General features: G+C 37.1%; 1 protein-coding gene across 1 annotated transcript in view; it reads right to left on the minus strand.

Moving 5' to 3' along the window:
- SLC9C2 (solute carrier family 9 member C2 (putative)) overlaps positions 1–25,490 on the minus strand; it is a 116,630-nt gene that overhangs the window by 15,582 nt on the left and 75,558 nt on the right. The window contains exons 18-23 of the mRNA XM_027868629.1: positions 23,483–23,632; positions 22,405–22,456; positions 17,324–17,472; positions 16,717–16,842; positions 12,493–12,591; positions 1,524–1,691 (exon numbers count right to left, since the gene is read on the minus strand). Coding sequence (XP_027724430.1) covers positions 1,524–1,691; positions 12,493–12,591; positions 16,717–16,842; positions 17,324–17,472; positions 22,405–22,456; positions 23,483–23,632 — 744 coding nt within the window. The remainder of the gene's footprint in view (positions 1–1,523; positions 1,692–12,492; positions 12,592–16,716; positions 16,843–17,323; positions 17,473–22,404; positions 22,457–23,482; positions 23,633–25,490) is intronic.

The raw sequence follows: 25,490 nt of genomic DNA on the forward strand, positions 1-25,490 counted from the left end.
GATGCCTCCTTGAATCAATCAAAGATGCTTCAATCAGGAGCAAAAGGAAGTCTTTTCTGGTTGGGTGAGGGACTTGGTCATGGCCATGGGAGGAACACCAAGAAAGCCAATTTGGTCAGACCACAGAAAGTGTTAAAAGGACTAATGTGCAATAAGTGACAAAGCCAGGTTGCAAGGGGTTTTAAAAGGTCCAATAGATTTCTATTTAACCCTAGACATAATAAGAAAATTTATTTAGTGGGGGAATGAAATGGCCAGGCCTGTGGCTTTAGAAAAATCATTTTGGTTGCTATATAGAAAATGAATTAGAGAAGTTAGCGACCAGTTAGGAGGCTGTTATAATAGTCCAGCTAAGAAGTGAGGAGAGCCTGGACTATGGTGATAGCCATGTGAGTACAGAGAATGGAATGGATGTAAAAGATGTTGTGGCCATAGAAACCACAGTACTTGTCAACTGATTGGATATGTGAGGAGTCAAGGCGGATGCTATCCCTAAACTTAGGACTCAACAAAATCTCTGCCCAAGCTTTCTTGTTATAGGATATTCTGTGACCTCCCCAAAGTCCTACCATGACACCTCATCATAGCATAGAGGACACCTGCGATTGTCATAGGTTAGGCCAGTAGATTGAAAGCTCTGGTAGCTTCTACCATTCTGGAAAAGCTTCCAGTCTGATTGCTAAGTGCCACACTAGCTAAGAATGGAGTGGCTCATCATAAGTGGCTGGACATGTAATAATGAATTCCTTAGCCACTACAATCCATGAAAAAGAAAAATACTTCTGCCATTAAAGTGACAGTGGTGAGAGAGAGACAGAAACAGAAAGGGGAGACGCATCAGGCCAAAGGAACTAAGAATCAAAGATTTTAGACTATACAAAAATATTAATTTAAATGTTGACACTCAACATGTAAGATCCTTATCCAAGTATCAAAGAGGGAAATCTAGGCTTGATGACAGGAAAAACTGCCTCACAAGTAGATCAGTCTGAAAGGCCAACAGTGGCCTCAGAAGGTAATGAGGTTTGGCCTCACCAGAGGGCTTCAAGAAGAGGTGGGATCACAACTTGTGGGTTACTTTGAAATGGGAATGCCTTAGGTCCCTTCCTGTTCTAAAATTCTGTGTTTTCATGATTTTATGATCATTTGGATGGTTTTCAGAATAAAGCATCAGAATTCTCTGGGAGAAAAAAAAATCATACTGGGGTCCCTGATTTACATGAAAGAAAACTGTATCAAGGGGCATGCTGGTAAATGTTTAACAACTCCCTATCCCAAAAAGAAAAAACATGCTGGACACACTTTAAAGTTTAATCTGCATCATTAATGTTTTCTCTGTCACTTTCTTAAGTCTAGACAATCAACAAAACAATAAATCAAGCCCTGATTTGTAATGTTTACTGATTTCTGAGGTGCAAATGCTCACACTGAAAATTTTACAATTGGCTCCTCTCAGCTGGTTCAAGGTAACTCCAGTACACCCCTTCATGTAACATACAGTGAAAAAAATAGTGATGCCTGACCTGCAAAATGGTTTCACAGGTAGCTGTATAACCCATTTCTCTTTTAAGCAGACAACTCAATTCTCCTATTATATCGCCACTCGTGACGTATTCTGTAAATGTTGCGGGTAATTTTGCCTCTGCTCTCAGCTTAGGATGAATCCCAAAATGAAGAAATGAGCCATTTAGCTGAAAAGAGAGAAACGCACACACACGTTAAAATACAATTCAGAAGTCATGCTGCCAAGGATAATAAAAGCTTAATTTTTTTAGAGTGTCTCATGATTACAATTTTATTTTATATACATTGTCTCATTTGACGCTGACAACTGCCCTATGAGATGGGTAGAGAAATTATTATCATTTTCATTTTATGGGTGAAGGAACTGAAGTTCAAAAAGGGAAAAAATAATTTGTCTATAGTCGCACACCTAGGGAGTGGAAAAGATGGGACTCGGCTCCAGACTTGTCTCAGACTATAGTACCCTTTCCATTATCCCATGCTTTATATCTCAGAAAGTAGGAGCCCTCTCAGACTCTTGTTATTGCTGTGCTCAAAGGGAAATGCGTTTTATGGAGTCTAGCCAGTTTGAAGAATGAGAGTTTTCAGGGAAATCACTATCTGGCTTAGATTTTAAACTTGAAAATCCAGAAATCATTTTCATCCTTTAAATGTTCTATTCAGCTCTAAAGTTTCTTAATATCTTAAACACTGTCAATTTTTACTTGACTTTGCCTTCTCTCATATATTACTGATGAAAAAATTATAAGCAATGCTGATATCAAGTTCCAACACCCCATCTAAAAATTCATCTGGTTAGGAAGAGAAAAAAAAAAGGATAACAAGAACAAAATAACATTTTAAATTTCCTGGATCTTCCTTAGGGATGACATCTATCCCGAAGAGAGTAGTTCAGAAACTGAGATCTCAATCCAGTCTCAGGCAAAAGCCTGGTCTGCTATCTTCATGTATCTCTGCCAATGGGAATCCTACTTAACTATCTTTCAAGATTCTATTCGAATGAGTCCTTCTTTTCCCTGTTTAAAGTGTTTTCAAGGTTCCTGGGGCTTTCCTCTACACTCAGTCTATCCTTCCCTGCCTCTCTCACTCAATCTCCCCCCCTACTCAAACACAACCAAGATGATATAGGCTTGAGGTGGAGCTGAAGCATCTCTGGTCCAAATGCTAGCAGGCTTCCAACTTGTTTACCTGCATTAATGGTAGAAGGTACTGGGTAGAAGAGTCCAGTAGACTTTGGATTGTTTTTGAGAGCAGTCCTGGGCTGGATGAAGGCACTTACTATAGTTTCTCCCAGGTTTTTTTTAATCATTATTTGGTCTGGCACTTTTTAAACACCATTACTTTAGTACACATAGGGGAGTGTCACAGCTCCCCTGTTGACCTTTCACACAGCCGTCTTAACCAAAAGTCTTTCTCTGGCGTAACTTTCTTAAAATAATCCTCTTCTTGTCCTTACTTTTTCTGACCAACCTCAGCTCATTCTGATCTTTGACACTATTGATATTATTCTTATGAAACTGCACTATGCTTTAACCAGTTTTAAACTTTGTTTTAAATAGTATTTTATTTTTTCAATTACATGTAAAGACAATTTTTAATATTCATTTAAAAAAATTTTTGAGTTTCAAATTTTCTCCCTCCCTCTCTCCTCTCCCGATTCCTAAAATGGTAAGCAATTTGATATAGGTTACATGTTGTACCATACTTTCTTCTTTGCATTAATCCTCCCATAACCTAACCTTGCTTTCATCTTTTACATCTTCTTAAGATTTCAGTCAATGAGTGCCCTGTGTATCCACATCAATCCCTTTAGACAATATTCTCTATTCTTTATCACAAATGTTTATCTTTGTCTTTAGAGTTTCATATTTAACAGTTTCCCAACCCTGTTGAGGTGATCGTCCATGGGATTCTACCTGTTTTTACTTTGTACTCTTTGAAATCTCCTCTTTAAGATGCATGCCAGACTATGCCCAGCCTTCTTTTCCTTCTCTATCACAAACTCTAACATAGAGAAATGTGACTTTTGCACAAAGGGTCCCAAAGTTTCTACCCCAGAAGTTAGTTCCTCTTTGCTGTGGAGAATCAGATCCAGAGGCAATTTCTTGAATTACATTTTTCACTTTATCAATCAAGTGATCATTTAATCAATAAGTGTTGTTGTTCTTGTTGTTCAGTCACTCGGTCATGTCCAACTCTTCATGACCCCATGGACCATAGCATGCCAGGCCCTTCTATCCTCCAGTATTTCTCAAAGTCTGTCCAAGTTCATGTTCATTGCTTCCATGACACTATCTAGCCGTCTCATCATCTGCTGTCCCCTTCTCCTTTTGCCTTCAATTTTTCCTTACATCAGTGAGGAAAATTTTCCAGTGAGTCCTGGCTTCTCATTATGTGGCCAAACTATTTAAGCTTCAGCGTCAGTATTTGACCTTCCAGTTAACAGCCTGAATTAATTTCTTTAAGTATTGACTGATTTGATCTCCTTGCTGTCTAAGAGACTCTGGAAAGTCTTCTCCAGAACCACAATTTGAAAGTGTCCACTCAGTTTTCCTCAGTCCAACTCTTGCAGCCATACATTGCTACTGGAAAAACTATAGCTTTGACTTTACAGATCTTTGTTGGTGAGGTGATATCTCGGCTTTCAGGTACACTGTCCAGATTTGCCACAGCTTTCCTTCCAAGGAGCATCTTTTAATTTCATGGCTGCAGTCACTGTCTGCAGTGATCTCTGAGCCCAAGAATATAAAATCTGAAACTGGTTCCATTTCTTCTCCCTCTATTTGCCAGGAAATGATAGGACCAGTTGCCAAGATCTTAGTTTTCTTATGTTAAGCTTCAAGCCAGCTCTTACATTTCCCTCATCAAGAAGCTTCTTAATTCTTCTTCATTTCCTACCATCAGAGTGGTATCATTTGCATATCTGAGATTGTTGATATTTCTTCCGGCAGCCTCAGTTTCAGCTTTTGATTTATCCAGACTGGCGTTTCACATCATATACTCTGTATATAAGTTACATAAATAAGGTGATAACAAAAAGCCTTGTCATAGTAAATATTTTTTAAAGATATACACAGAAATAGGCAACAAGGTCAGGAAACTAGGAACAAATACTCTAAAGTGGCACAGTCCCATAAGAATATGAAGGAAGCTAAACTCAAAAATGAATTAAATTAAGGAAAACAAAAAAGGAGGCAAGATGGCAATCAAGCAAGGGATAGAACCTTTGGAGAGAAAGGGAAGATGATATAGAAAGATGAACTCAGAGAGTAGAACTATTTAACTCTTCTTTTGCTTCTGAGGTTTTTCTGCTAAGGAGAATATAAACTTCAGCCTAAGAAGATGTCTTAGTTCATTAACTCATATTTAGATTTCTGATATTGAAAATCATGAGCAAACTCACCTTCAAATTTAAAAAAACAACAATCAGGGACTTTACGGATATAAATAAATAAACAAACAAACAAACAAATAAATAAATGAATAATGCAATATGGATAAATAAAAGTAGAAACATGCACCATATCTATATATTGGCAACAAAAATAGCTAGTGGAGGATTCTGGGAATATGGTGAAGTAGGTGAGAAAACTTTCAGCTCTTCAAATTTCCTCCACAGAAAAAGACAGAACATTGCCTCGGAGGGAATGCAGAGCATTAGAAATAAACAAAAGTCAGGGTAAAACAGTTGTTCTCCTAAAACAACTTAAGAAGACCCCAGGAAAGACCTGACCTCCAGAGGCAGAGGGTCAGCCTGAGTGAAGTGTGAAAACCTCCCGATCAACTCTGCAGAACAAACAAACAAGTACTAGGAGCAGCGGAGGTTGGGAGGCAGCTTCAGTCTTGGAAACTTACATCTCACCAACAATGTGGGGGACTGATGGCTGAGGAGGAGAAGATTGAAGGGCATTCCATTGTGAAGGGATGCCAAGCACAACTGTGCTGACCAGATGTGTCCCAGGCTGTGGTTGCAGGAAGAAGGAGCTAGCACACAGCTGGGGAGTGCAGTAGCAGAAGCACGGGAACCCTGTTGGCTGTGGGCACTTGCAGGAGAGCAGAGTTCTTGTTTTTGGTTCCAAGGCAAAGAGGACAGCTGTAGTTTGCAGTTGCAGGAGGGACTGCAGGGAGTAAAATCATTTGTGGGACAGCGTGATCCCGGGGGCTCTGGCAGTGACTTAGGAGTGGAGAGAAGAGCCCAAGATTGAGCCCTGGGACAGACCTCAGAAAATAATAGTAAGAAGGACCTGAGGCTTGGGGCGTTATTCCCCATACTTGGACTATAACTTGATCACACTAATAGCTGCTAAAAACAAAACCAAAAAAAAAATGAGTAAGCAAAAGAGAAAGAGCCCAAACATAGATAGCTACTATTGGAATAGAGAAGATCTGGGATCATATTCAGAGGAAGATAATGGAGCTAAAAAAGTCACTCCTTTTTCAATGAGAAACATCAAATGATCCCAAGCACAAAAAGATTTCTTGGAAGAACTTAAAAAGGACTTTAAAAATAAAGTAAAAGAGATTGAGGAAAAATTAGGAAAAAGTAAAGAGCAATCCAAGAAAATCAAGAGAATTATGAAAAGAAAGTCAACCAATTTGAAATAGAGAATCGAAAACTTAAGGAAGAAAATAACTCCTTGAAAACTGGAATTGGGCAAAGGGAAGCTAATGACATTCTAAGACATCAAGAAATAATAAAACAAAATCAAAAGAATGAAAAAATAGAAAAGAATGTGAAACATCTCATCAGAAAAACAACTGATCTAGAGAACAGATCAAGGGACAGAAATAATATAAGAATAATTGAACTACCTGAAAATTTTGATTAAAAAAATTTTAATATAATATTACAAGAAATTATCAAGGAAAATTGCCCTGAAGTTCTAGAACAAGAAGGCAAAACAGAAATAGAAAAAATCCAGTGATCACCACCTAAAAGAGATCCTGGGAGGAAAACTTACAGGAATATCACAGCCAAGTTTCAAAGCTTCCAGGTTAAGGAGAAAATATTGGAAGCAACAAGAAAAAAGAACTTAAATATCATGGAATTATAATAAGGATTACACAATATCTGGAAGTTAGTACGTTGAAGAATTGTAGGTCTTGGAATACTATATTTCATAGAATAAAAGAGCTGGGGTTATGACCAAGGGTAATTTTCCTAGCAAAGTTAAGTATAATCCTGAATGGGAAAAAAATGCACATTTAATGAGCTGAAAGACTTTCAGGTATTTGTGACAAAAACAGCAGAATTTAGAGGAAAATTTGACATATAACATCTAGGAGAAATATAAGGTAAACATTAAGGACCAATTATAAGGGACTCAATAAGGTCAAATTGTTTGCTTCTTATATATGAAAATATTATCAGTTCTTTTATGACTGTCATTTTTATTTGGGTAGTTTGAAAGAAAGGCTTGGTCGGAGATGAGTATGATGGGGTGATTCTAAAATCAGCTGTGTAGGGAGAGCAATTATCTCATACAAAAAGGAGCAATTATCTCACACAAATGAGGTGAAAAAGGAAAAATTGACACAGAAGAAGCTAGTGGGGGGAGGACTGATAGTGCTGAAACCTTACTCTCATCAGGAGTGGGTTAAAGAGAGAATAATATATGTGTTTAGAAGGGTATAAAAGTCTTCTAAATTCAGAAAGAAACAAGATGACAAGGGATAGGGTCAGGGGAGAGGATAAGGGAGGGATTCTTGAAGGGGAAGTAGGTTAAGGAATAGGAGGGCAAGGTGGCAGATAGAAGTAAAGCAGAGGAATGAGTAGGGATAGGAATAGGGTGAGGACAGTGAGGAAAAATAGGAAGGAGGAAAATGTACAACAATAATTATAGTTTTGAATGTGAAAGGGATGAATTTACCCATAAAATGGAAACTGACAGCAGACTAAAAATCTGAATTCAACAATACGTTGCTGTCAGGGAATGCTATAAAAATGAGAGATACAGACAAACGTAAAATAAAGGTCAGGAGTAGAATTTATTATGTTAAAAAAAAAGCAGGGGTAGTAATCATGATCTCAGACAAAGTCAAAGCTAAAATAGATTTAATCAAAAGAGAAGAATAGGGAAACTGCACTCAGTCATATGATTCAATATTGTTTTAGACCATTTAAAATAACTAGACAGTGTAAAATACCTGAGAGTATACCCACCAAAACAGATACAGGACCTATACAAATATAAATATAAAACACTTTTTATACAAATAAAGTTAGATCTAAATAATTGAAGTAATGTTTATTGTCCATGGGTAGGCAAAGCCAATATAATTTTAAAATGACAATTTTACCTAACTAATCTGTTTATGTAATGCCATCCCAATTATATTACTAAAAAATTATATTACTGAGTTGGAAAAAATAACAACAAAGTTCATTTGGAAAAACAAAAGGTCAGGAACTTCAAAGAAACCAGGGGCGAAAAGATATAAGGGAAGCAGATTCAGCAGTATCAGACCTTAAATGATATTATAAGGTGAGAGCATTGTTGAAATGTAAAATTGATAATTTCAATTATTCTAAATTAAATTTTCTTGCACAAATAAAACCTATGCAGCCAAGAATAGAAGAAATGCAAAAATTGGGGTGAAAAACTTTCATAGACAATCTCTCAGATAGAATGTGATTGGGTTGGAATATGGCTGTGGTATAAGAAATGATCAGCTGGTTGATTCAGAAAAACATGGAAAGACTTGGACTTATGAAGAAAGACGCTATCCACCTTCAGAGAAACAGATGATAAATGGAAATAAGCATAGTACAGTCTTATATATATATATATATATATATATATATGTGTGTGTGTGTGTGTGTGTGTGTGTGTGTGTGTATTTATAGATATCTATGTATACATATGTATGTGTGTGAATATATATACTTATACATATATATATATATACACACACACATAATTCTTGGGGGGTTGGGGAGGGAGGGGAAAAATAAAGTAAAAATTGCACAGCAGAGAACAAAAGAAAATCTACAAGGAAGCAAAAAAAGCTGGACAGCTTTGAAAACAATGTACAGTATTTATTATAGAAGTTTTCTTGAAATGGAAAGCTATTGTTTTATATTGAATTCTCTCTTATGTTCTGCTGTGCACATGGCAATTTTTTTCTTTTCTTATTTTGTATTTGAGTTCAAAATAAATTAAAAAACTAAAAGTAATAATAATAGCTAACATTTATATAGTTTTAAGATTTGCAACTTCTAGTTATCTCGTGCGATCTTCACAACACTGTTGTGACGTAAGTGTTATCATTATCCCTATTTAAAGAAATTGAGGCTGAGAGATATTAAATGACTCGTCCACAGTGACCCCAATACATGTCTGAGGCACACTTCAAACTCAAGTCTTCCTGATTCCAAGCCCAACACTCTATCCACTCGGCCACCTCACTATCCCCATTAGGTGATGATACTTTTCATATGGCATTGAAAAGCTATTGCTACGATGAGAGACTAAAATAATAAAGCAAAGATAAGCTAGCAGAATAACAAGGACACCGACCATGTATGATGAAGAAGCCATAAACCTTTCAAGTGATTTTGAAAAGCTCATGTGGCACTAAAAGGACACCTCTCGTGATATTAGAATCTGGCATGGTGGTCTCTAGGTTATTCTCATAGAAAAGTCTTATGTAGTTGCCCTAACTCCAGTCTGCTTCAGATCAGTTGGGTTTCAAGGCCTGGTGCACTGGCCAACTGAAATGTGTCTGTCACCTGTGCTTGGAATGCATTTTCTCCTACCCTCTGCCTCTAGATTTTTTGTTTTCTTCAAAACTCAGATTAAGCATCATTTTTAAAAAATGAAGCCTTTCCTGATCCCTCCAGCTTCTAGTGTCTTCTCCCACCAATTATATTTATTCCATGTACACTTAATATATATGGACATGTCTCCAGATGGAATATAAGCTCCTTGAAAACAAAAACTGATTCCTTTTTGTCTTTGTGTCCCATAGTGCCTGCTTCATAGTAGGCCTTCAATAAATGCTTGTCCATTGATTATGATATGCATCCTAGGCATAAATGTTTACAGTCATTCAAAAAAGAAGTTTTATAAAAATTTTCAAACTCTTGTGCCTTTTTTTCTCATTATTTTAAATTACATTTTTATCATTGATATTAAGCAGTCTCTTAATAAGTGTTACATAGATTAGTAACTTCTGACTAAACAGCTTCTCTGGGCTATAATGAGCATAAGTTCTTACAGTCTTCCTGGAGGCCATAACAGCACCAACTGGTCCTTTCAAACATTGTGCTTTACCCATTTGTTTAATATGTTCATGCCATGAGTGTGGAATCCTTGGTAAAACAATGCTAGTTAATTAACTGAGTAAATACCTGGTGACAGTCTCTGGCTGACTAAGCAAGTTAGGAGAGGGAGTGAGGAAGAGATGGAGCATGATGCCAGGGTATGACTCCTCTATCAACCAAATTGAATATTTGAATATTACAAGACCCTGGCATCTGCAGAATATTTGGGATAACCAATAGAGTAACACAATCCATTTGGTTTGTCTACCCAATACTTGATAGAACAAAAACAGATAATTAATAGGAAATTGAAACTCAAAACATGTGAGAAGATGGTAAATGAATACTTAGTTACCTTCAATGAGGTCAAGCCATTAGGCCTAAACTGAAATCCCCGGGGTACTAAATGTATGTATCAATGTAATTGCTGAGCCACTGTCAGAAGTCTTTGAAAAATCATGAAGGATAAAATACTATAGGGACTACAGGGTGGGAGGAGAGTAAATGTTGTCTTGGTCCTCAAGTAAGGGAGAAATGCCCCATTTTTCAAACTATAGGCTGGTGAGCGTAACTTCAATTTCTAGCAAAAGTCTATGAATGATGTTTGAATACTTAGAAAAGGAAGTGGTGATCAGCTGGAGTCAGTATGGATTCATTAGAAACAAATCATATCAAATTAACCTCATTTCCTTTTTAAAATAGTGTTACTAGTCTTACGAAATTGAATTGACAAAGGGAAGATTGAAGGCTGTGCAGCATTTGGGCAATTTTGTAGCACTTTCAACAATTTCAAGATGCTTCCTGACCAAAACAAAGACCCTAAACCCATATTTTTAAGAGTAATGTTCTCCCAGTGATGTCATTGGCTGTGAATCATGAAACACCACCATTTCTGGAAACTTGAAATTGTGGGTGACTCAAAGGACAATGGAAAGATGCAAGGTGGCACAATCAAACTGTAGTATATTGTCAATATTGATTTATGTGCAAGAAGCAACCCCCAAATCATATTTTTTATTTATATGCTTTATATTTGTATTTTGTAGTTTTTATCATATTTTAAGAGGTTCTATGAAAACTTTCAAACTTCCTGAGTTTGATGCTTATAATTCAAATGTGAAATTGATTATTGATTAATTAATAGTTAGGAGTTTTCATTAATCACTGAACTTAATATCTATGGATCAGTTTTGAATTTAATTGTATAGGCCTTAGTAAGAGTTTAAGTACACAAATCTTCAGGGCTACAAGCTGGTCCTGTCTCTTGAGGGAAATAAGGAGGATGAGTGGTGGATAAGTCAACCTGGGCAGGAGATGTTTTGCCCAGCACTGGGTCTGTCTGGTACTGATTGATATCTGGTATAGGACTTTCCATAGAATGCTACTCAACACTGTATTTTTCCTGTTGCTATGGCCTCTGGAGACCCCTCTTGTCATTTGATGTGATGTATAATCCACCCTTTGCCATTCTTATAAACCAATCACAGTCTTAGTTTAGTTTGTATCACTGGTCCTTATGTAACCACCAAATTATAAAAAGCTGTTCTGATTGTAAGGTGTATCTCTGGTCACTGAAGGGCTGTTGACCTCTATTATTGACCACCATTAGCCTTGCTAACAAATAGATTATGCTTGGAACTTTGTGCCTCAGATTTTCTTCATTGCAGATTTTTATCACAACACTGACACATATTGTCATATTATAAGACCAGCTAGATAATTCCAGCATGGAAGTTACCACTGGAAGCAAATTAGACACTTCAAGAAGTAATTCAAGTCATTATGACAGCATTTGGAGGACTTGATTTACTAAAATGGAACCCAAGTAGCCTTAAAGATTCCATGTCCATCTAGCAATACTTAGCCATTCGTACAATAAATCAGGCTGTATGTCAATTACTATACCTTTTGTTTTTTACTCCTTATGTTTAGGAGACAAACTCATTAACATTTCAAAGAGTATTTAAATTTAAGGTTTCCTATTTAATAATTCAATATCTGCTATTATTTTATTGTGGGAGATGTTGGCATGAAAGCAAGCGGGAACCAATACATGTTATTTTACCATTTAGATCTAGTAGACAGCCACAGTAGAAATGTGGTTTGTAAGCTATCATATTTATGACTTTCCTTTGTCTTACTCATAACTTTTTTTTTCAAGCTGAAACTGTGTCTGTTTTTTTAAACCTAGAAATGTCTTCCTTGATCAGTGACACAGAGTAAGACTATTAAGAACCAAATGCTTTCCTCATTTAGTTCTTCAAGAAATTAAAGTCTGCTATCTTTGTCTGTGCCCCAGCTCTCATGCTTGGAATTCATTCCCTCCTCACCTCTGCCTCGGCTTCCTTCATAACTCAGATCAAGCACATGAAGTCTCTCCTGATCCCTCAGCTGCTAGTACCTTCTTCCACCAATTACCTTATACTTATTTCATAAATACTTACAAAGGCACATGTTATGTCCCTCTAGTAGAATATAAGCTTCTGGAGAAGAGGAACAGCTTCCTTTTTGCCTAGCATAGTGCCTATCTCATAGTAAGCATTCAATAAATATTTGTTAATTAACTGATTATGATATACGTCTTGGGCATAAATGTTTAATCATTTAAAGAAGAGGTTTTATGAAAACTTTTAAACTTCCAGAGTACCATTTTTCTCATTATTTTAAATTAAGTTTTTATAATTGATATTAATGTATCTTACGCTTGACATTCCTGAAATAATCAAATAAATTCCTTGTGGCATTTCACCCTCTTTACATATGATATCTCCATAGTCAAAACAAGCAAGTTGGGCTTTTTCCTAAAAGAAAAAAATAATAATTATCAAAAAATCTGACGGTTCAGTTTTCTAAATGAAATACTAAACAGAAATATGGCATAGACACAAAGAGATTGAGATAGCAAGAGACAGACAGAGATGAATTACTTGGAACTACCAATAATATTACTGTGGTTTAATTTTGTGATACAATGCTCAGTCATGTGTATTTGTACTCACTGTAGGCTGACTCAAAACATCTGATCTTGACCCAAATGAAACCAGATTAAGCTGGTTTCCCCACTTTTTGTCAACGCAAGAAATGTAGATAAACATGCATCAATGGCTTAGGAACTCATTTGATTTAAATCCCATTGAAAATCAATGAGCTTTAATCACAGCATCACAGATTTATAACAAAAAGGACCATAGAGGTCATTAAGTCCAACTCCCTAATTTTACAAATGAGGATAGAGACATTGAGTGACCTGTCCATAGCTAGTGAGAGTCTGAGGAAAGATGTGAAGCCAAGTGTTTCTGATTCCCAAGTTTAACACTATCCACTACATCACACTCCCTTTCACTGCATCATGCTGCCTGTCAAAGTTAAACTTGGGAAAATGGACTGTTCACAAAAGGTTCTTAGGGTTGTGATGGAGCTGGTTTTTGAGAGCTGATTGTTAATTTTCAATGTGAGAACTTACACCTTGGAAATCAGCAAGTGCTACAGATCAGGGCTTGATTTATTGCTTTATTGATTGTCTAGACCAGCTATGCCAAACTCAAATACAAATGGATCCCTTCAGGACTCATATTGAGTCAGACCACAAATTAAATCATCTATGTTGCATTGTATTTTTATTTATTTTGTTAAACATTTCCCAATTCTATTTTCATCTGGTTCAGGCAGCACTGGGGAGTTCGTTGGCAGTTTGTGGCCAGTGAGGTCTAGACTCAAGTGGTAGAGAAAATGTTAATAAAGCCAATTCAACTTAGAAGTGTGCCATGTGCCCCTTCCTCTCCCCACCCCAGCTGGTTGGCAAACATTTACCCACCCACCCCTGAGGACACGCAATATCAAGTGTGATGTGTGGTTTCATGATGAAGAATTAAAGAGTGTGTGTCAAAATCTTGGGAACTAAATGCTAAATTGTGTAAAATAAGTTATTGCAGCAAAGGGAGGGTTTATTGCGTGTTAAAATTTTCAAAGACGTAAAAAGACATCAGAATTATTTTATGTTGATAGATTTCATTATTTTATTTTATTCTAATTAGCTTGTAGACATCTAGGTGGCACAGCAGATAGAGTGCCAGGCCCGAAGTCAGGAAGATTCAACTTCCTGGGTTCAAAACCAGCTGCATACACTTACTAGCTGTGTTACCCTGGGCAAGTCACTTGACTCTTTGCCTCAGTTTCCTCATCTGTAAAATGAACTGGAGAAGGAAACAGCAAACCACTCCAGTATCTCTGCCAAGAAAACCCTAAATAGGGTCACAAAGAGTCAGACATGACTGAAACAACTGAACAAATTAATTTACTCACATAAACAATATAGACATGTATAATATCTATATTTGCACATATATATGTATGTATTCTGTTGATTGATATTAGGTAATTTGCCTGTATACAATAGTAATTTTCAGAAAAGGCAGAAGAATAAAAAAGACTAGATATAGAAAACCTTTGGCTTGTTTACTTAAAGATGGAAAGATAATTAAATGTTGAAAATAATTTGTTCCTGAACAAAGAATTTGAAAGTTGGGTCATCATCTATACCACTTTTGCCTATCTTCTTAGTTCTTATGGCAAATTCTTCTTTAAAAGGCTCATTTCAGTCTTCTCTCATACATACTCTTGTCCCAAAACAGCCATCTCTGGGAAGATTTGTATAATATGAACAATTATTATCTAGGAAAAAAGTAGTCCTGGGTATCCTGGGAAAAACACTTCTTTTCATAGGTGGGGAGGTTCCAAATTCAATTGTTATGGTGATGGAGAATGGGGGTGGGGGAGCTATTCCAGGATTCAATTAATTCTTTTCCTATCACCATTTGTTTGAGAATGGCATGCTGAAGGTAAGCAAACTTCAGTCTCTAGGATGTAGATAAAGTTCAACCAAAAATAGGATGAAAGCTAGGACCCTAAACCTGGAATAAGAAATTTGGAGAGATTGAAGAGATGGTAAATGCTCTATATGTACATCTAAGCAGACAAGGTCACCACCACACCCTCAGTATGAGAAAAAGTGGACCATTTCAATGAGCAGTCCCAAAGAGGACATTGTAGCTGCATGGAATCTGTTAATAAAACACAAGGTTCACACCCGGAGAGAATCTGAAGGGGTTGCAGGAGATCTATTTACTTCCTTGTCTGGTCCTTGATTCAGGTATACACCCCAAAGGTTTCTGTGTTCCAATATACACGTTCCCTGTCTCATGCATCGGAAACCTTGGGTTAGAGAGTGCAGGGTTTTAAATATGGGAAAGTGGTCTAAAGAAATAAGGTCATAATATGGGAACAGAACTTGGGTGCAGGTATTCTTGCCCAGGAAGAAGAAACCATGGCATAGGTGTGGGTCACATAAGATAAGGACTATGATGCATATAGATTTGTCAGCTTTAGTTTCTAAATGAGACCCTTTAAGTCTGTTTGGGGCTGATTTGCTACTTACTTTGCCATACAAATCAACAGACTCAGAAAAGGCTAGACAGTTGGGCTTATGGGAGAAGGCATTTTAGGCTCACTGGAATGTTTTGTATCTGAGGTTAAATATGGCACTAGTTCAGTTTGTGACTTATTTAAAGATATTAACAGGGGGCTGTACATTGTGACAAGGATTTAGGAAAGCCAAGTTTTCAAATAAGGCCTTGAGAGCCAAGAACTCCTTTTCCCAGTATGATACAATTCTGGTCTGCAAGGGTTCATAGGTCTGTAACTGGGCTGGATTCCATTTGGGCTGAGTTAATGGCCACAATCAGTTTGTGTAAACTGCATCTGAGATAAAACAAGTTTCAGAGCTTCAACAATCTGATCCGATTTAGGTAAGCATTCAAAGGCATGCTTCCTCTGTAGTAGGTTAATAAGTGATACATTCAGGGTGGAAAAAATAACAATGGTAGTAGCCCAAGAACTCCAGGAGGTATTCCAATGAGTTGACATCTATTGAAGAAGGACTTTGGACTTGCAAGTCCTTTCCTCAACTTAGGTACACACCACAGAAGTCTCCATGTATCAATATCTATGTACTCTTCATCCAAAATATGTACTTATAGGGACTGGGGAGGCCTTTCCAGTTAAGGACAGCATCACCCCTGTAGACATCCTTCTACATGCATCAAGGAGATATTGTGTCCTAGGAACTCAATTTCCATGATTTCTAATACCTAAGCTTTTTATGAAGCAAGTATTTTTTAGAACCATTCATACTTGCATGAATGGGGTGGTGTGGATGGGTTTTGATCTGCATCATTGGAGGCAGTTTTGAATCAATGAAATCACATGAGTTTTGAGCACAGAATGGTGATCCTGCTGTTTAGAGTAAATCTCTAGATGATCTTAGATGATCACAGACCCGTTATTAGGTCTGGGAAGAAAACATTCACAAACCACTGGAACTCTGTAAAGCCCGATCGGAATCACAGTCTCACAGTACATTTAATAATGCCCATACTAAGTCAGAAAAACAATCTTCCATTCATTCCTTCACCGGAGTCAAATCAAGTTTTACAACCTATCCTGAAATTCCAGTTTGTTATAGATTAAGGGCCACACCCACCCCTCAAAGTATTTTAAGATGTCATGGATCAGTGGGTGATGAAGATGATAAAATGCATGCTGAAACTGGTTCACATTTACATAGTGCTTTTAGGTTTGCAGATGAGGAACCCTGAGGCCTACAGACATAAAGTGACTTGCCCAAAGTCACAGCTAGTAAACAGCACAATGGGAATTACCACCTAGGTCTCTTGAATGAATACTAGCTAGGGTCAAAGCTCCCTCCAGGTCTCAGGACGACCAGTGACACAGAGAACAGATGCGTATCATCCTGGGGAACCACAAGGAAGCAATCATTCTGAATAACACCAACTCTTCCGAGCTGACCTTAGAGAATACAAACGAATTACCAGCAATTCTGAGCCTCTAAGAAAAACAAGAATCTTTACCTTAAAGAATTCAATGAGAACATCTTTATTCTCCAGCCAAACAATATTGTGAAGGAACTTCTCAGGAGTAGGGGGAGGGATCGTCATTGGAAAGTTGTTCAGCGATTTTATTTTGGCAAGAAATAGCTAAATACAAACAAAATGATAATTAACCAGTCAGCTGACATTTATCTTTATATCCTTTCTTTAAAGAATCTGACAGGCAGTTAGATTCTATTTTACCTTTAACTTACTGAGTCATTTGTTCTACTTAAGTGGTCAGTTGTCTGTCTTTCCCCTCCCCCTTGCTCTCATCTTGTTAATTATTTTCATGGGCAAATTCACTCCATTGTACATACTTTTCTTTACTATGTATTTACTATTGTGAATTCAGTCAAAGGACCATATGTGACCAAGAGGACTCAGGTTCCCCACCCCTGGTCTTAACCCATCTAGTTATCCATTTCTCTCCCACCCCATTCACACTTCCCCAAACCAGCTGGCATCCATCACTGCCAAAGCAAAAAATCAAGTGAAACCGTTAACTGTACTTGAGGCCTAGGAAAATAAGTTAGTGGAAACAGAGGGTAAGAGCACTCACTAGCTTTACCAGGAATCATCTCATTACCTTGTTCATCTTGCTTCCTTCAATTTTATCAATTATGCCCCTCGACCAAAGGAATCTTAGATTTTTCAGCGCCTTACCAAGCACATTCCGGATGGCTTGCTTGGTTTTTAAGGCAATGACAACTTCTCGGCACTCACGTTCTATCAGGCCTAAAGTAAATGATTATTAGTAACAGCAGCTTGCAATAGATAGGTGATACTTTAAAGTTATAGGACACTTCCTATCCATTATCTCATGTGGTCCTCACAAAAAGGTTGTCAAGTAGACAGAGCAAGAATTCCTATCCCCAATTTATAGACGAGGAAACTGAGGTTTGGGAAGGCCAGGTAACTTGCCCAAGATCCAGGTCTTCTGACACTACTCTGCTTTTTCCACTCCATCAGCATGAGTCTGAGGAACTAACAGAGGGCTGTGAGGGAGCCACAGTGAGAGGAGGCACGCTTCCTCCCCGAGGAGGTAGCAATCTAAATAAGCAGGTATTTACTCTGGGCAGATCTAATTCAAGGGAAATGACTACATTGCCCCAAATGTAGAGAGATACTTACTGGTAACACCGAACATTTATACAGTACTTTGAAATTTTACAAAGTGTGGAACCAGTCACAGTTTCAGAGGACTCGTGATGAAACTTTTTTTGCCTCAGTTTCCTCATCTGTAAAATGAGCTGGAGAAGGAAATGGCAAACTATTCCAGTATCTTTGCCAAGCCCAGAAAACCCCAAATGGGGTCACGAAGAGTCAGACAGGACTGAAATGACTGAACAACATCATGAGGAGATATGCTATCCACATCCAAATAGAGAGATGATAGACTCAGGTGATAGACGCAGACTGAAAAGCACATTTTTATTTTTTGGACCAGGCTAATGCAGAAATTAGCTTTGTTTGATGATACATATTCATAATGGGTTTGTTTTTTGTTTTTTGGGTTGGTTTTTTTTTTGCTTTCTCAGTGCCCGAGGGAGGGGGAGATAGGAGGGAGAGAATTCAGAATTAAAAATAAAATTGAATGAAAAAATAAAAGAATGAAGACAAAAAACTTTTACAAAGTACTTTATATCCATTATCTTGTTTGAACCTTATAACAATTTATCAGTAATAAAAGTATTATTTTTATTCCCATTCTGCAGATGAAGAAATTGATTCTCAGAGAGGTTTAGTGAGTTGCCCAGTTACACAACCACTAAGTATCATAAGCAGGATGATTTAAATCCAAGTTTCTTCTGGCTCCAAATCCAGTGTTCTTCCTGCTACTCTACACGGCTTGACATAAAACAACTATCCTTAGTTACCTACGCTCCCTCTCTCACTCAAATTTAAATAAAAGCCTACAAATGTTCTAATACATATTAACACAGCTATGAAAGTATGTTTTTTTTTTTACATTGCTCCTTTTAAGCTTATCATCTCTATCCATGACATCCTCTTCTATAACACACGGTTTTTCACAAACAGGGCATCAACTTGGGTTCACTATACTGTTCCACTTTTAACTATAAACTCCACAATTTTCCAAAAAATCATTTTTGCGTTGTTATTCAGTTGCTCCAGTCGTGCTCAACTCTGTAACCCCATTTGGTGTTTTCTTGGCAAAGATACTGGAGTGATTTGCCATTTCCTTCTCAAGTTAATTTTACAGTTTAAGAAACTAAAGCAAACAAAGTTAAGTGACTTGCCCAGGATCACACAGCTGCTAAGTGTCTGAGGCCAGATTTGAGCTCAGGAAGATGAGTCTTTCTGGTTCCAGGCCCAGCACTTTATCCACTGTGCCACGTAGCTGCCATATTTGAGTTACCACTAATATAAATCAGCCTTGTCCATGAGGAAAGCTACCTTTCAAAGTAGTGTTATTTCTTCAGACCTTTCTACTCTTCTTTTTTTTTTTTTAAACTTTCCAACCACATCCACTTTCTTTAGGTCTAACTCTTGGGTCAAACCCAGTGTCCTGTTTCTCTTTCCTTGCTATTCAATCCCTGGAAACATTCATGTGCACAGTGATAACTCTCAATGGCCAGTGGACACACTTCCCAGAGAGGATCCAGCTGGCTCACAACACAGGTGCCAGTTTTCTAGGTTTTGTTTTGTTTTGTTTTCCTCAGTTTTCCAATTCTTTCTTCTCAGTTGTCCAGATTGTCTGTTTTCGTTTTTGTTTTTGTCCAACAGCAAGTATGTGCCATACCTACTAGGATCCAAAGGGCTACACAATCATCTGGTTATGCAGGGGTTATTAAACCTGATTTAAAACTGTACAGTTCAGTTTACAAGTCCAGGTATTTCAGAGGAAGCTCACTCCTAGGAGCACAATTCATTTAACTATCATAGGGCTGTGATAATTGGTGATAGGGCCAGCAGTCTCCCTGATGAAGCTTCTTTCTCCCCATCCACAATAGGGAGGCTTTACCTAAAAGAAGATAAAGCTGCCCCCTGGGGCCCAGTTGGCCCTAGGTTCCCAGATGCAGCTTCCTGGTCATTTAAGGGCATAACAAGTCCCAGCCACATAGAATCTGGACCTCTTGGACTTGGTGGATTTCTGTAGCCTATGACAGTCATCGTGTCCTTCCTTCACCATATCCTGCCCTGATGACCAGAAGCATAGCCATATGGAGACAAGAAAAAGCCAAATCCAGAAAAGATAACTGTGATTATACATTGTTGCATATCCTTACTGTTTTAGAAAAAAGTATTTTTTTTTAAAGATTTCAGTGAGTGGTGAGTCCCTCGTTTCATCTCAACATCAAACCCAAACTAAGAGAGCACTGGTATTTGAGCCACACCTCCCACAACAATGTAGTAAAATAGGATAGGTTTCCCATTGTGTATAATCATGAAGAAAGAGACAAAGATGATAAAGACTGTGGCAATTCCATTTAGACATATTTCTTTCTACACCATATCTCATCTCTAAATCATCTTTATACTTATCTTGCCACAACCTCAAGTCAAAATCTTTAGTAACTCCTTCCTGTATTAATTGGCTTGATTGACAATAGACAATTGTCTTCCCACCTCTCTATCTCTGTCTCTCTTTCTCTGTCTTTCTCTCTCTGTCTCTCTCTCCCTCTCTCTCTCTCTTTGTCTCTTTCTGTCTCTGTTTCTGTCTCTCTTTCCCTTGATCTTTTTCTCTCTCTCCTTCTCCCTTCTCCTCTTCAATGCATCCTGCACAGATACCAGACTGATCTTCCTTATACATGTTTCTGATCATGTCATGCCTTTCACAAAGATATTCAATGACTCTTCACTGCCTCCAAAATAAAATTGGAGTTCATCAGCTTGATACTCAAGTCCTCCACAATATGGCTCCAACCTATATTTATAGCCTTATATCCTGAGTAGTAATCGTTCAATAAATACTTTTTGTTGATAATGACAGTGAAGGATTTCCTCCAACAGCAAGCTTTTCTAATTCAATCCAGTGTTCCTTTTCTACAATGTAATTGAAGTTAGTATAAAATTGGTACTGATTCTCCCAGACCTCTGACACACAAACTTCTTATTCTCAGTAGAAATATATTAATTTTCCATAACATATCTTTCAAAAATAAGCTTCACTGATTTTTTTCATAACATACATTTTTAAAACAATTTTAAGTACAGCCAGCTATAAAGTGATTTCCTCACTAAAGACCATCCTAAAAGAACATATCTGAAGTTCTTTAATCCTCTAGATATTTCCCCAACCAAAATTCCTAGCGTTTGTGAATCTTCAAAGAATCTCTCTCATAATAGTTAAAAACAAAGGCTATGCTAATTAAAAATGCTTTTTGGTTCACCAATCCAATCATCCAATGTTACCTAAGAAATCAATAAACAAAAAAATGCTCTTCATTTGTCAGCAACTCAATCCACTTTTTCTTCAGTTTTCCTTGGTCCCTAAAGATGGCCCAGGTATGAAGCTGATCTTTAAAACTGCTGGCCTCCACATCTTGTTTTATAGAGGAATTAGCCCCATCCAGTGGCAAAAATGAGGTAGCTGTAGGGGTTTTTTGTTTGTCATTTCAGTCATTTTCAGTTATGCCCCACTCTTTGTGACCTCATTTGGGGTTTTCTTGGCAAAGATACTTGAGTGGTTTGCCATTTTCTTCTCCAGCTCATTTTATGAATGAAGAAACTGAGGCAAACATGATCAAGTGATTTGCCCACAGTCACATAGCTAAGTATCTGAGGCTCAGGAAAATGAGTCTTCTTGACTGGGGGTGACAGGTGGGGTGGGGGGAGAGATGAGATTCTATCCACTGTGCCCCCTGGTTGTCCCTAATTGTGTTTTTACATTTAAGCAAAAATTAGGACTACTCTTTCACCAATTTTGCTTTCCAACAGGGTTTCCAGAAATGCATTATGGCAAAAAGAAAAGGCTGACCACACTGGTCTTTCTGTGAGGTGCTTTTCTTAAACTCTGTAATAATAGACGAAGTGAAGTTTTACCATGAAACATAGATTATAGAACCATAACACCCTTGGGCTTGAAGAGACCTTAAAAATTCATTAAATTCTCCCCTCAGTTTCCACAGAAGAAAATAAACTAACCTAAGGCTTAAATCTGAAAGAAGGAACACTAAAAGTATCTCAAGGACAGTCATTTTATATGTGTTTTTCTTTAGGGGCAAGAGAGAAATCATAGAGTTACAGGATTTAAAGTAAAAAGGGGTTTTTTTTTTAGTTTAGTTTAGTTTTGTTTTACAAATAAAGAAAGTGAGGACCAGAGCAAAGTTATACAGGTAACAAGCAACAGAGACAGAATAGACATTCATGCCCTGTGATCACAGATCCAATGTCTTTTCTACTACAAGACACACAAGAAATACCTGCTTCTTTGAAAGCAGCAAGGCCTCCCCAAATCATTTTAGATTTACAGTTAAATATTCTCATAATTTATTATGCTCAAATCATGAAATCACTGATTATTAGTGCAGAAAGTGGTCTTAGAAATCACCCAATCCAAACTCTTTCATTTTGCAGATGAAGAAACTTACACCCAGAGCAGTTAAATAATTTCCCTTGGGTCACTTCAAGTTAACTAATGAGTCCGAAAGAACAAAATGGGAATTAGTACAGATACTTAAAATGTTCCTTAGTTCCACCTACCTAGCTCTTTGACAGCTTCACGCTTGTTCCTTTCCAAAATTTCATAAAGTTGCTGAAAGGAATTGAAAATTAAATTCAATTTCTCTTATACAAAGTGTAAAATATTTCTGGGTTGGTTTTTTTTTAAAAGACTATTTGCCCAAAATAGGCAACGTAAAGAAGCATTCATTTCATTCATAACTTCTTGGAAATACAGGGCTTGATTCTCCTCCCTCTAACATGAAGCTAATATTTCTTAAATATCTCTCTGCCCCCTCTCCCATGCCCTTGCTCAGATCAAGGAAAAAATTGCTCTCTTATAGTCAATAGCCTGAATATCCAGTAGGTACCATATTTCTTAACTTCGTTTTAAGTACTCTGATGCATCCATACGCTCTCAAAAAGCCATCCAGGCATTCTCATACTGTATAATTATCTATGTCTTTCCATAAATGTTGAACAGATTTACCCAATGTGCTGAAGGCCTTCTTTTTTCTTTTTCATGGATAGGAGGGTAGTATTTGGGCTGTTCATTTATTACCCTTCTCTTTTGGTTCCATGACTGGTCTATCTCCTTCTCCAGTTTTAAATGTTCCTGATAATATCTTTTATGCCACTTCTCTTCCTTAAGTTACAATTGTCAATGTATTGCAATATATACCTTACCATTGACTTTTTGGTGACTTGCACTTGTAATTTTTCTGATTCTCAGTCATGTAGTATTACCAGGAAGATATTGGTATTGATGAACTTCTGCAGCAGGAAACCATTTGGAATCAATGAGAACTACACAATTTCTCTAATGCAAACCAGCCGTTTCCCTCTTCTTATCAACTGTGAGCCCAGCCCATTAAATCCTACCTAGTACTATTGATGTTTCAACATTAAACTTTTTAATGTAGCAAAATCACTGATGTTCACCTGACTCATGTTTGAATGGTATGAAAAGCGATATATTTTCCTTCACATTAAAATGGATCTGTGATCTTATAAATTAGGGAGTTCCCTCCAACGATATAGCTCCATATCTGTTCATCAAGAGCAACTTTTGTCCAGGTCCCCCCTCTAAAGTTTTATAAATTATTTGTATTCTCCTCACCTGAAATATGGATTCTCGAGTAGAAATCTGTTTAATTAACAGTTTTGTATCCTCTTGACTTTGGATATAGCCCTTTGTAATACAATACATCAAGCTAAGGCGTTTTTTGATCTGTTCTTCAGTTACATTTATCAGTGTTGGTAGCAACATCTAAAATAGCATGTCAAAGAAATCCCAGGTGTAAGATAACACACCTTTAAGAATCAGCAGATTATCGGGGAAACTTTACTTGGGAAGATTTCCAAATGGAATGTTCTCTCATTCCTGCAAAGCTGACAGCTTTGTTCTGTCACCAAGGCAGCAAGATGGAGCCATAGTGCACAGAGCGCTGGACTTGGAGTCAGGAAGACCTGAGTTCAAAGCCAGCCTCAGATGTTTATTAGCCATGTGACCATGGGCAAGCCACTTAACTTCTAGATGCCTCAGTTTCCTCATCTGTAAAATGAGAATGATGACAATAATCAGGCCTACCTCCCAGGCCTATTGTGAAGCATAAAGTGCTTTGCTAACTTTAACACACTATATAAATGCTAACTATCATTATTGTTCTAAAAGGCACTAGGAAAAAGTATTCATGGGCTGGCTAAGTAGTAGAACTTACATGTAAAAGTATACACACACATCAATACCTCAGCTATCAAATTGTATCAAGGTGGGGAAAAAATCATTATTTCTAGAATTCAGATCTCATGCTAATGATTTTTGCATATATAAAATCTATGAAATCTAAATGAATGTATAAGAAAAACCCATCATCATTACTGGAAAAACAACTCAATGACTACTCTATTAATTATGGGTAGTAAATGTTATCCATGTATGCAAAAAAAAAAATAGGCCACTGTTGCACATAAGAAAGCTGAAATGAAGGAAGGGTAAATTCTTTGCTGCTTTAACTAATTCATTCTACAAATATTTATTGATCAAACTGCAATGTACTAGGTCTCATGCTAGGCTTGGTGGATTGTTATTGTTGTTGTTTGTCCTTCATTCTCTAAGAGGACTGCGACATCAGGAAGGTGTAAAAATGAATGAAACACAGTCCCTGGTTTTATGGAGCTATCAACAAGTAGAAGAAGTAACATATGTACACACATGATAGTGACAACAATAAGAATAATAATGAAGATAAGGATAATTGACATTTATATAAGGTAGAATGGTTCAGGACCATTAGCTCAAATTTCTGTGGCAATTTGGAAGAAGGAAGGGTCTCTTTATTTTTTTTAAATCAGTCAATTTATTTGAAAAATAAGACACAGTTTCAAAGTCTTTCTCTCCTATTAGATATATTAGCCACTCAACTAGTAATCAATGCCAATATATGTAATTTATCCCATGTTTGTACATGTGTTCATTTGGTGTTCAACAAATATTTAATAGCACCTACCATCAATATACTTTGCTTGGCGCTAGGGTAGGTAAAAAGACCCATGAGACAAGAGTCCTAGCTTTCATGGAACTTAGAAATTGGAGTTCTGCAGAGAATTACTTCTGTATGAAATAATTGTGCTTTAATGAAGGCATCATCAATGATGAAGGCAGAATGATATATGGTGGACTCAGGGGACCTAGCTTCCAATGGGTCTCTGATGCTTACTATAGAGGTGAGCTTTAGTAAGTTATTTAAATCCCTGGGGTTTAGCTTACTCATCCCTAAAATACAGGATTTGGACTAGATAGCCCCTGAAGTCTCTGCCACCTCTCGATGTAAGATTCCATTACTTGTATAAAAATGTTTACTGTTAAAGGAATATAAGAGCTTCAAGACTTGGAATATAAATGTTATTTTATGAATAAATTCAATGAAAGATTGGGTCAAATACCATTACCCAAAATGAGCATAAATGCCATTTGGTAACTGGTTATACCTGGAAAGTTATAGTCTTTAAATAAATACTTTTTTTTTCTTCTCTGTCTGTATGTTGTTTCTTTTTTTAAAAAAATTAGTTTATTTTTAGTTTTTAACATTCACTTCCATAAGCTTTTGAGTTTTAAATTTTCTTCC

The sequence above is a fragment of the Vombatus ursinus genome, unplaced genomic scaffold (genome assembly GCF_900497805.2).
Source record: "Vombatus ursinus unplaced genomic scaffold, bare-nosed wombat genome assembly UNPS02014789.1, whole genome shotgun sequence".
NCBI classification, from domain to species: Eukaryota; Metazoa; Chordata; class Mammalia; order Diprotodontia; family Vombatidae; genus Vombatus; species Vombatus ursinus.